The sequence below is a fragment of the Ipomoea nil genome, unplaced genomic scaffold, assembly GCF_001879475.1.
Source record: "Ipomoea nil cultivar Tokyo-kokei standard unplaced genomic scaffold, Asagao_1.1 scaffold0688, whole genome shotgun sequence".
In the NCBI taxonomy this organism is placed as follows: domain Eukaryota; kingdom Viridiplantae; phylum Streptophyta; class Magnoliopsida; order Solanales; family Convolvulaceae; genus Ipomoea; species Ipomoea nil.
Genome location: NW_017617116.1, coordinates 3,557,536 through 3,569,732, shown reverse-complemented (window position 1 = coordinate 3,569,732; position 12,197 = coordinate 3,557,536). Strand labels below are relative to the sequence as shown.

General features: G+C 35.9%; 1 protein-coding gene and 1 pseudogene across 3 annotated transcripts; both read left to right on the top strand.

Moving 5' to 3' along the window:
* Nucleotides 1-635: 635 nt before the first annotated feature.
* LOC109175256 (myb family transcription factor PHL7-like) lies at nt 636-5,252 on the top strand. 3 transcript variants are annotated; one of them, XM_019324490.1, is made up of 7 exons: nt 636-971; nt 3,082-3,310; nt 3,715-3,791; nt 3,896-3,938; nt 4,036-4,093; nt 4,230-4,302; nt 4,666-5,252. In XM_019324490.1, the coding sequence occupies exons 2-7, from the start codon at nt 3,091-3,093 to the stop codon at nt 5,035-5,037; spliced, it is 843 nt and encodes a 280-aa protein (XP_019180035.1). In that variant the 5' UTR covers nt 636-971; nt 3,082-3,090; the 3' UTR covers nt 5,038-5,252. The 3 variants fall into 3 exon arrangements, with proteins under 3 accessions (XP_019180035.1, XP_019180037.1, XP_019180036.1); XM_019324492.1 differs by having other exon boundaries at nt 638-971; nt 4,233-4,302; XM_019324491.1 differs by lacking the exon at nt 636-971 and adding an exon at nt 2,679-2,776.
* A 3,457-nt stretch (nt 5,253-8,709) lies between these two features.
* LOC109175424 lies at nt 8,710-9,699 on the top strand (annotated as a pseudogene).
* The last annotated feature ends 2,498 nt before the right edge of the window (nt 9,700-12,197 follow it).

Below are 12,197 nucleotides of genomic sequence, written 5' to 3'. Positions count from 1 at the left end.
TAACGATTGATATCAATGTTGCAAAAATTGCGCTTAAGCGCTAGGCGGTGGCCGACTGCCTAGAATTTTAGCAGAATCATCATTTTAGGCGGCCACCTAGGTCACGGCGGACTATGCGGCCTAAACGAGTGTTTAGACTATTGATTAACTATTTTTAAGTGTTTTTTAAATAGATTGTTTTGCTCAAATCTATGCCGTTTTAATTATTTTAATATTAACTATTAAAGTATTAAATAAATTATAATTATCAAGTATTAAATAAAAAGGACGTCCAAAAAAGGGCTAGCAATTTTTACAATTTTGATTGATATATGACATTTCTATTCCCGCCAAGTACAATAGATTTCTTGACCTTTTCTTATATATATGAAATTCCTTTAAAAAAAAAAAAGTATCACAAATTTTATTTTTGTACACACTCTTATTTAGTCGCGAATTATCCTCGTTAAAAAAAGGTGAGTATGTGGAATTTTTAACTCATTGTCCCTGGTTGGTGTAATCGGATATTAAAAAAGAAGAAAATCAACGAAAATTATAGGGGGAAATGGGGGATGAATAGCCAGCCGAGCCGGATAGGTCCAAAATAGCCGTTAAAATTAAGAAAGAAATAAGAAATAATAAAATGTGTATGCGCATATTTCATTTCATTTCACAATGGCCCGGAATATTACATTGGAGATTCCGAGCCGGCCCCGGCCAGCCAATTATCTCTCGTCGTTTTACTGTTTTATCCTCCATTGTAAACGCCGGCTGAACAATCATCTCATCTCTGATCTCTTCCTACTCCGCCTCACCTCAGCTTCGGCAGCCGCCTTACGTAATCGCCGCGGATTTTAAATTCATATCTCCGACTTTCATCTTTGTCTACGTCCTTTCTCTATAAGTCAAAGCACAGAGAGAGAAGGATCGGAGATCGCCGTCAAAGACAGAGGAGGAGGAGAGGAAGCACTGTTCAACCTCTTATTTGGGCGGTGAGTCGATAGTTACAACTTTTACCCTGGATTCTCGCCATCTTCGCTCTCGTGCGATGATCGTTTTCTCATTTTCCTGTTTTTTTTTTTTTTTACATAGAATTCTGTGCAAAAAGTTACTCCGTAAAACATTTTTCCGGTTGACATGGGAGATTCGCCGTTAATTAAAACTTAAAAAACGGAGTATTCGTATAAAGCTAGGGTTAGAGACTTAATTTAATCTCCCTCTGCTGGTTGGAAGATGAAAATTAAGATACTGATTAAACCAAAAAAAAAAAAAAAAAAACTTCTTTTAGCTAGAAGGGGAGAGGTTGACCGCTGAGGAAATTAAGCAGTTTGGGTGTGCGTGTGGAGATAAACTTAAATTTTTGGTGCGTCAAAGTTGTATAGTTGAACGTTAAGGGGAATGAGAGAGGGGAATTATTTGTATTTGGCTGAAAATTTAAGAAATTAGTGCCATATATCAAAGCTGCTTCAAGTGACATCCGGCAATTTGGTCGTTGGAAGATTGGTTGTCTAGGTGTATAGTTGCTATGAATTGCATTTTTCACCGTTGTGCCTTGCTATCAATGAAATGGACAAGGGACTGAAATCAAAGAAAATGGTCTTGTAAGTTAATTTTGGGCATATTCATTTACTTATGTACATAGTACAAATCTGCATAGTTAGTACAAATTCATTTGGGCATATTCTCTTTTAGTTATGTTATACCGAGTAAATTTCGAAAATGATTCAGCTATAGTGATTTCACTACTTTCAATCTCATTTAATAATGTCCTTAATTGTCAAATTTGTACATATTTGAATCCTTTGGAGATACTATTTTGTTCAATTTTTTACTTGGGTGTGTTTGGAAACCCGGAAAATGATTTCCGAAAAATCATTTTCCGGATTTTCAGTGTTTGGTAAAGGGTGAAAAATGTAGGTCAAAGGAAAATGACTCTTTGGTCAAAGGAAAATAACCTCATCTTCTTGGAAAATGACTTCTCATCTTTTTTGAGGGAAGTCATTTTCCAATTTTCATACCAACACCACACCACCACTACCACTACCAACACCATCACCACCATCACCACCACCAGTCCACAACCACACTACCACCACCACCCCCGCCACCACCGCCACCACCACCACCACTGCAACCACCGCCACCACACCACCACCATCACACTACCAAACACTAGAAATGAAAATGTTTTCTGGATGACTCATTTTCTATAAAACATTTTCCAGAAGTCATTTCCATGGTTTCCAATCACACCCTTATTTTAGTCCTCCAAATGACTAAACTTGGGCCACATAGCCGTCAAATGAATCGCCTGATGTACTTATACTTTTAAGGTGTGATCATACATATAGAAATAAACTTAGCTTAAAGTTGAAGAATGACATAGGAAGTGCAAAAAGGTCCGGTATGACCTTTTTTTGGCCATAACTGATCTGTTATGACTATTTGATTTTAGATATGTGAGAAATGGTAAGTGTGGCATTTTTATAAAGGGTGGAGTTTACATTAATGGTTTCAAAATGACTAACCCAAGAGGAACAGCCAAAGAGGTAATTAATAATTGTGATTTATAACAGATAAATTAGTATCAGTCTATCAGACTCATGTATGTGCAAATTAAATCTATATTTGTGTTCATTCATTAGATAATCACATGAAGAAAATTTTCTAAAGAATATTCTGTATGCTCCATATACAGTTGAATGGTGAAAAAAGGCTTGCGTAAGAATACCTGAAAGTCTGGGATAAGATTGTGTTTGGCTGGCCAAGAAAGGAAAATTCTTTTGTTAGAGATAAGGTGCATATGTAATGGTCATTTAGAGTAGCAACAAGTTATCATCAATAATGAAGTAGGCAGCTCCATATATTCTGTTTAATCTCTCCCACAATGAAAATAAAGGCAATATTTTATTGCTGTCAGAATGAAGCATGTCTTTCTCTTTGCTGTTGCACAGTGAGAGTTCTTGTTTTTTTTTTTTTTTTTTTTTTTCTGAAATATATATGCTATGGAATTTCACTTCAAATTTTCTGATTTCAGAATTTCTATGCTAGTCAGCTGTCTTTCAATGTAAATGACTCTGAAATCTGAATTCTTGTTTACAGCTTAATGTAATGTACCAACCGAAAGCTGTTCTTAGTTCAAGCTTAGTACCCAACAAGGCAATAGTCAGCCAGCAGACATTAGACTTTAGTGCCAGCACAATGGAACCAATCAATGGGGATAACAATCTCAACAACAATCCTAGTCTTGCTTCAAAACAACGTCTGCGTTGGTCACATGAGCTTCATGAAAGATTTGTTGATTCAGTTGCACAACTTGGTGGCCCAGATAGTGAGTTCATTGACATTTAACTTTATAGCTAGTTCTATTTCTGTGGCTTCAGAACCACCTTTTTCATGTACCTACATATCAAATCTTCAAAGGCTTTTTTCAGTACTTGCTAAAAACAGTAAGCTCTTGTCCAAAATATCTACAGATAAACACATTTTTATTTTGGCTAAAAGGGAAAGTTCATAAGAATGCATTGTAACAAAAGTATTTTCTAATTTTGTCCTTTTTTCTTTTTTATTTTCAACAAGTCTCATTTGAAAAATGCATCCACATTCTGGTCTCCATTCTGTCATTAATTCAAGATTAAGTGTCTAAAATATTACTGTCTGAAACTATTTTTCTATTCTCTGGAATTTATGAATTATTCACACTTTCACAGTTTAAGTCATGTGTTGTTGGTACAGGGGCTACTCCTAAAGGTGTTTTGAGACTCATGGGTGTGCAAGGGCTGACAATTTATCATGTAAAAAGCCATTTACAGGTACCCATGCGTAATTCTAATATATGTGACTGTTCCTTTTTTGGGGCCTTTTTTCCATGATTGTTATCAGGCATTAACTTCCACTTATTTCTCTAAGCATCCAGAAATATCGACTTTCCAAATACCTTCCCGATGCATCATCTGATGGTGGGTTACGTTTTTATTTGCAAGTTGATACTACATGTTAGTGATGGCAATTCTCCTGTAAATTACTGAGAATTGTCTTGTAAACTACAATTTCCAGGAAAAAAACCCGACAAGAAAGATTCAAGTGATATAATCTCCGGCCTAGATGATTCATCGTGAGTAGATTTTCACTCCTTGCTTTGTCTATTTCTTTTATAACAAACTTGTGTTGGTTATACTTGTGGCTGGAAATGGTTATTGTGAAATTGATTCCTAACACTGACCCTTTCCTTTCCATTATTACTTGGCTAGCAGTGGAATGCAAATAACTGAGGCACTAAAATTGCAGATGGAGGTCCAAAAGCGCCTACACGAGCAACTAGAGGTTCATTTGTCTTCTTGTTCACATTGTGCTGTATTCTTATCTATATCGTTCTTTCATAGATATACATGTGCCCTTAGTATATTCCATTATAGTAAGTAAATGTACTAGGTAGGTTTGCACTTGGCGGATAAATGTTTTCATGCATCTCAAGTGTATCAGCAAATAGTGACAAAGACGTCATTTGGCTAAAAACAGTTCCCAAGTACGACTTTCATAAGCAAGTCTGGGATCATTTCTTCTTTGTTTCTGTGTTCTCTAATCAGCACAAATACGATTTTCAGCATATTCTTTTGACAATCAAACTTCTAGTTCAGATGGACATAATAGTTAAATGTATGTATATATTTTACCCCATGGCAACAGGTTCAGCGCCAGCTACAGCTAAGGATAGAGGCCCAAGGCAAGTATTTGAAGAAGATAATAGAAGAACAACAGCAACTCGAAATGCCAGAGTCCTCTGGGGCTACGTCTGCATCAGCAGGCGAGAATGCCCCGGTATCTGATAACAGTACAAATCCAGTGACGCCTGTACCTGCATCTGAAAAGCCTGAAAACGAACAACGCAATCCAGTTAAGGGCATTTCGCTTAATGCCTCGCCATCTTCTCATAACGAGGCTCTTTCACCAGATTCCAGCTGCCCTGCAGTCGAGAGGCCATCAAAGAAGCAAAAAGTTAGCGCAGAAGCTGCTGCGTTTACCCAACCTGATGCAATGCTTACTAAGTTACTTGGCTGAAGCTTGACAAGTCATCAGATCAGAGCGAGAGTTTCAGGTTGGCAAGTTTTACGTTTTTTATGTGTAACATTAATAGTTAAAACAGGGTTTGATTAGGACATAGAAACTGCTTGCTTCTTAAATGTGTGTTGCCTTGGTTCACTCATCTTAATTTAGTACCAGTTGCTTAAACTTTTGCCTAATGCTAAATAAAAATGTGAATTATACTGCCTAAATGCTCCAATCCAGGAGATGTTAGATTTTTTTTTCTTGGATTAGTATTACAGTGATTTCAATGGATTAGGAAATCACCACCTCCAATCTCTAACTAGAAAGGGTCCCTCACATTTTACAGGATTTTGTCTTCCCTACATCCTCTCATTTCATTCCTTAATTATGCATTCTAACCTTAATTAAGAAGGGGTATTTTTGTAATTTCATTTAACACTTTCTCTTCTTTATCCTTCATTATCATCCACCAACATTAGAGCAACACTATTTACAACTAAGTAACAACTGAAAACGAAATGTATAAGTGTACAAGTGGATTTCTTTTTCTAGGTGAAATTCGCCAGAGTAACTTGTCTTGAAGTTGGGTTTCACCTTCAAAATTGTTAATTTATACACAACATTTTAATATTATGACTTTGTTTATTCTATAAAAAATGTTAAAACATGATAAATGTATATTTAGAGAAAACTTTTTGTAAGGTTCGAACCTCGGCGACGGCAATGTGAGAATTATGTCTAAAGTGAGCGGGTTCCTTGTGTGCACCGGCATTTGGCTCTGTCTACTGAACTATTGAGTCACCGTAATTTACATCCTCTCACATATTCTGTCGGGTCGGAGTGTGAGGGGGGCCTTTAGGGTTGAGGATTCAACCTTTGGGAGAAGAGAGTAATTTTTTTGTCGTATATTCTAACTTTATTAAATAAAATAAAAAAGAAAAATAAAGAGTATGGAATAAAACAAGTCTTTTTTTATGCCCAAAAAAAAAAAAAAGTCTCTTTTAATAAAGTAAAAAAGTTAAAGCAAAAAGTAAATGTATGTACTATGTAGTGTTAATTGGTTTTATTATGAGTCTCAAGACTAATGAGAGAATTAGAGAAACACTAATTATTGTCCTTGCGCTCATTATTTTCCCATGTTCTACTCATAATATACCTGCCTTGACTCAGTCTAACCTCATCCCCAACAATTTTTATCTTACAATATATGACATGGCACATTAGAAAGTAATTCTTTTTTATTGATTTTATTTTGACGTGATATGAAAGTGGAATTCTTTTTTAAAGTGTGAAAGTATTGTAGGGATGTAGGGAAAATAATAAAGGAATTGCAAATTGGAAAATACTATATGTACTCCCATTCTCAAATTTCAACTTTTACTTCTGCACTTATAATTTTGATGTAGACACATTTACCTGGACTCACATGAAAAAAATAGTTCATCAATACCCGTCACATCAAGGTATTAATTTGATGGGGTAAGATTTGGGAATACATGTATTACAACTCTTACAAATTTGATGGTGTGAAAGTATGACCCACTTTTAAAAGTGAGAGAGTATTGCATGAATAAGGATAATGATATTCTTATGCTGCTTTTAAGATTTAACCGTGTTCCCTCCGAAGATAATCAAATTGGAACAATGAATAACGATTTTTATAATTTTATACAACCAATTTTTTTTTTTTTAAGTGATAAAACTGAGCAAAAAGTAATTTACTTCATTCATCAGTATTTAGAGTAGGGTCATTGAAAACTCCATACATTTGGAGCTCAAACTTATTAATTAATTGTCCCAAATTAATAAGGTGATTTACACATTTATTTTATTCCTTAAAAGTATGCGATGCTACCAATGCAAATCCAATTCTCACATATTTGTTTCCAATAGTCCAGCAAAAGTGTGGACCTCATCACCCTCATTTCATCACCTTTCCGAACCCTTGAATAACCTTCCATTACCATAGCTTCCGAATCAAACTTTACCTCAAATATTTTATAACCTTTTCTTTTTGCCGACCTTAATCCTTCACGAAATTCTCATAACTTGATGTGAAATTATCATGACCTACACTTTAATAACAAAACCACCAACTGATGAAGTAAATTGGAAAATGTTGGGAATTTTCTACAATATCAAAAACAAAATTTCAAAATAACGGTTGCTCAATTTCGCCTCAGTCACTATTTATAAGAAAAGTGGACTTGCACATGAAAAAGTATCTCTATGCTATACAATTCAAACTCCTTAAAAAATTTAATTGTATACTTGTATATATACTGCAAACCTATATCTCTTTTTCAACGTGGATAATAACTATTTAAAAAGCCGTCTCAACTCAAATTGTACACTTTAGCAATATCGAAGGCTTTGAAAAGTATTGTTGAATGTAACGCGGTATACTCGAGTGAAATTTAAATATTGAAATGTGAAAAGTGAAAAGTGAAAAGTGTATTACACACTGTCATTGTTCCTCTTTGGGTAAGTATTTAATTAAGGAATTCTGGGTTCTTGCCTTGTTGTAAATTAGTAACACAAAAACAGGAATGAAGATAGAAACAGAAAAGAATAAAATAAATAAAGAAAATGGTCAAATAGACCCATAAATATTGTACAAAATTGTAATTAGATCCTTAAATTTTTTTAAAAATTAATTAAACACATAAGCTTATCATTTTAATACATTTAAGTTCAATAACCGATCACCAACATGTAATATCTAATAATTAAATCAGCCACCGGCGACTGAACAAGGTTGCTGTCTTCCTCAGTCGAAGTCGGTCGCTGATAATTTTTTTTTTTTTAATTACTATTTAGGATGGCGGGGGTCAACAATGGGTGATGGTGATTAATGATTGACCCTTTTTTAAGAAGGAGGCGACCTGCTGAATTGTAGGCACTTCGACATCTCTTTTGGTGGAATAGTGAACCCTTGACCTTTAATTAAGAATGGATGACTTCCTCTCACTCAATCACACACTTCAGGTTGTATTTGACCCTTTTATTATCAAATAATAAATAGAACAAAAAGACAAGATGGGAGAGAAATGGGGTCCATGGTGGAAGATTGTTGTGCAAAAAGTGGGGCCCAGTACTAGGTCACACTAAGGGGGGGGGGGGGGGGGGGGGGTGTGTTGCATTCATATAGATGACCTCTTCTTGACTGCGATTCCCATGACACCATTTTAGTGTCTCCTGCCGATACCCCACCACCGCTGTCTCTATTAATGCCATATATACAATATACCGCGGACTATTTCGTTTTTTCTATTAGGTAATCGCATTTTGATCCCTTAATTAGTGCCCATTTTGCAATGTCATCATTAGTTTTCAATTTGAACATATTTAATCCCTCAATTATTCGATCATTAAGAAGATTTGATCCTTCTGTCTGTATGGCCGTTTAACACCGTTTAAAGCATGGGTAAAAGTGGAATTTCACATAGCATTGTTTATAATAAGTAGGGGAAATAACACTTTTGGCCCCTCAATTAGTGCCCAATCTGCAATGTCATCCTTAGTTCTCAATTTGAACACAATTGGTCCCTCAATTATTTCACCATTAAGCAGATTTGGTCCTTCTGTGAGACCATCAGTTTAACTCCGTTTAAATCATGGGTATAATTGAAATTTCACATAGCCTTGAATATAATAAGCTAATTTTTTTTCCCCTTTCTCTGCCCGGTTGTTATTTCCGTCGTCGCAGATGCTACGCCACCGTCGAGAAATGTCTCGGCATCCACCATTTGCAAGTCCACTCCCTACCCATCTTACTGCCAAACTGTTCTCCCCAGCAACAACTCTTCTTCCAATGTCTACGACTATGGTCGATTCTCCGTCTGCAAATCCTTATCCGCTGCACACAAGTTTCTGTCATTGATCCAGAAGTACCTTCGCCGCAATTCCAAGTCGTTAACCACCACCACCACCGTTCAAGCTCTCAAGGATTGCGAGTTCCTCGCCGATTTAAACATGGATTATCTCTCCAGTTCTTTCAAGACTGTCAACAAGACTTCCCGGTATCTCCCGATGTTGGAAGCCGACGACGTGCAAACATTGCTCAGCGCCATTCTCACCAACACGCAGACGTGTATAGACAGCCTGCAAGTGATGTCGTCAGCTTAGAGCGTTAGGAATGGGATCGTGGCGCCGCTGGCGAACGAAACACGGCTGTTTAGTGTTTCTCTGGCTTTGTTCACTAAAGGGTGGGTGCCAAGGAAAAAGAAGGCCGCCGGCGCCGGAGCTTGGCGTCCGACCAAGAAACAGCTTGGGTTCTGGAACGGGCGTTTGCCTCTAAAGATGTTGGAACGGACGAAGGCGATTTTCGAGCAAGTTAGCCGGAGAAAGCTCCTGCAAACTCAGGAAGATGACCAGGTTCTGGTGACTGATATTGTGGTTGTGAGTCAAGGTGGGAGTGGAAATTTTACCACCATTAATGACGATGTCGCCGCTGTTCCCAACAACACTCTGTCCGACGACGGCTACTTCCTCGTATACATGACTGTCGGCGTGCACGAGGAACACGTCTCCATTGCCAAGAACAAGAAATACTTTATGATGATCGGCGACGGCATTAACCAGACCATCATCACTGGAAATCACAGCTATGTTGATGGCTAAACTACTTTCAATTCTTACTCATATGAAATTTCAATTATACCTGTGATTTAAACGGAGTTAAACTGATGATCTCACAGAAGGACTAAATCTGCTTAATGGTCAAATAATTGAGGGACCAATTGTGTACAAATTGGGAACTAAGGATGACATTGCAAATTGGGCACTAATTGAGGGACCAAATGTGTGATTTCCCCCTTTTCACTTTGTTCTTTAAAGAGTAAATACCCAAAATGGTCCCTTGACTATAGCTAAATTCACAAATTGGTCCTCAACTTTCAATTTCAACCAATTAAGTCCTTAACTTTGCAATTTTGACACGATTTGGTCCTCCATCTATTTGACCGTTTGTTGACCGCGATCTTTGAAGATATATATGTAGTTTCACATGCAAAGCTCAAGAGAACGCTCTTGGAGGTGACACCGTTGTTTCGGACGGGGAAGTGCTTCTCCGCTTGTTGCTTGGAATCACGAGCCGGTTCAGCTTAGAGAACGCTTTTGGAGGTGACAGCGCCGTTTCGGAGGGGGGAAGTGCTTTTCCGCTTGCTGCTTGGGGATCCCGAGCCGGTTCAGCTTGCCTACATCGCTTGGAGTCACGGCTTTCTCGAAGAGCCACTCTAGGGACTTCGGCGATCTATCTATCAAAAGCTATAATCTCTCTGGCATGGGGTGCAGCGCCGGCAGTGGATTCAAATGTAACAGTGCGGTCTAGAAATGCAACCGGAACTTTAAAAAACCGACGATGGACCATGAAATTACATATATATCCTAAAAAAGCGCAGTCAACAAACGGTCAAATAGACAAAGGACCAAATTGTGTTAAAATTGCAAAGTTAAGGACTTAATTGGTTGAAATTAAAAGTCGAGGACCAATTTGTGAATTTAGCTATAGTCGAGGAACCATTTTGGGTATTTACTCTTCTTTAAATTGCAAGGTAGTAATATTATTTGAAAAGTTAATTTCATTCTTTATCTTCTTCCAAAAGGAAGGGGTCTCAACTGAACATGAACCACAGAGGCTAGACCGGTGCTCACTGCGCACAAGAAAACCCCCTCATTTTAAGAGCTTTAAAAGGTTGCTCCCACACTGTCGCTGATAAGACTCGATCCCTGGTCATTCTTCCAAAGTTTCACCTCTGTGACCAATTGAGTTGCCCATGCGGGTATCTTAAATTTCATTCTTTTTCTTAAATTTATAAGTGGTAGTTTATTTTTAATTTTTTTTATAAAAATATTTACATTTAATCTTAGTATTATTCTATTATAACTATTTTTTTTATTTTTATCAATAAAACAGTTTTAATATGGTTAATATAAAGACATTTCGACATTCAATTACGAATTTTCTTCAAAAAATAAACATAAAAATATAATTGGGTCAACTCACTTTGTATAAAAATAACAAAAATGCCTTCGTATTTAACAATATTTCAACTATTTTGTTGACAGAGAAGAAAAATGGTAATGCCATAATAATATTAAGACCAAATATGAATGTTCTGATAAAAAAAAAAAACTAAAATTAAATTGTGACTTATAACCAAAAATGGAATTAATTGTTATTTGTATTACACTACTTTTTGTATTAAATGTTTTATAAAATTTTCTACAATGTCAACCACAATCAATATCAATAATATTTAATACAATCAATTTATGAACATCTCTTGAAATATAAATAGTCTTAATGACACATCTCGAGAGAACGATTAGAGAAAAATTCAAGAGAAAAAATAACATTATTCTATAACATATATTGTTGGAGTTAATAATAAAATTGTCTTCGACTATAGTGGTTTTTCTCAATTTTGTCATAAACGACTTTGGTGACTTAATGTAGTCCCAGAGTTTTGTGTTTTTACTCAATTTCGTCCCAGACTTTTGTATTTTTGCTCAATTTAGTCCCCCATTTGTTATCCCGTCCATTTGTTGTTAAATAAATAGACAATTCAGTAATTTCAATATTGGCATCTCTTTATTCATAGACATGTGAAGTGCGAAATCCCTCTTTTTTTTACGAATTACTCCCAGAATCACTTCTAAAGCTGCGAATATAAAATTTGATTCGTAGGCCTGAGAGTAACTCTGGGTGTAATTCGTGTAAGAAAAAGAAGATTTCTCACTTCGCAGGTTGAAAGTAAAGAGAGGTCAATATTGATATTATTGAATTGTCCCTTTATTTAACACCAATTTGACGGAATAACAAACGGAGGACTAAATTGAGCGAAACACAAAAGTCTGAGACTATATTAGGTCACCAAAGTCGTTTAGGACGAAATTGAAAAAAACCACTATAGTCGAAGACAATTTTGAGTATTAACTCTATATTGTTGTATTTGGTATTATGAGTACGGAAGCAATTGACATTATTATAGAAAATTTTAATATTTTTAATTTTTTTTCTCACATTTTAATAGTCTTGTTTATTATTCATTGGTCAATTCAATTATTTGTTTTCTTTGGTTATTTTTAACATTTTTTTGCTGAACGTGCTTTTGATGTAGTTTTTAATTATATAATTTTTTTTAAATTAAATATTATAAATATTGTCT

Excerpts from the sequence above, each read along its gene's own strand:
- LOC109175256 (XM_019324490.1), top strand. The coding sequence starts at position 3,091 with ATGTACCAACCGAAAGCTGTTCTTAGTTCAAGCTTAGTACCCAACAAG. Across the intron at positions 3,792-3,895 it reads ATGTAAAAAGCCATTTACAG|AAATATCGACTTTCCAAATA; the intron begins GTACCCATGCGT and ends CTAAGCATCCAG. Across the intron at positions 4,094-4,229 it reads TCCGGCCTAGATGATTCATC|CAGTGGAATGCAAATAACTG; the intron begins GTGAGTAGATTT and ends TTACTTGGCTAG.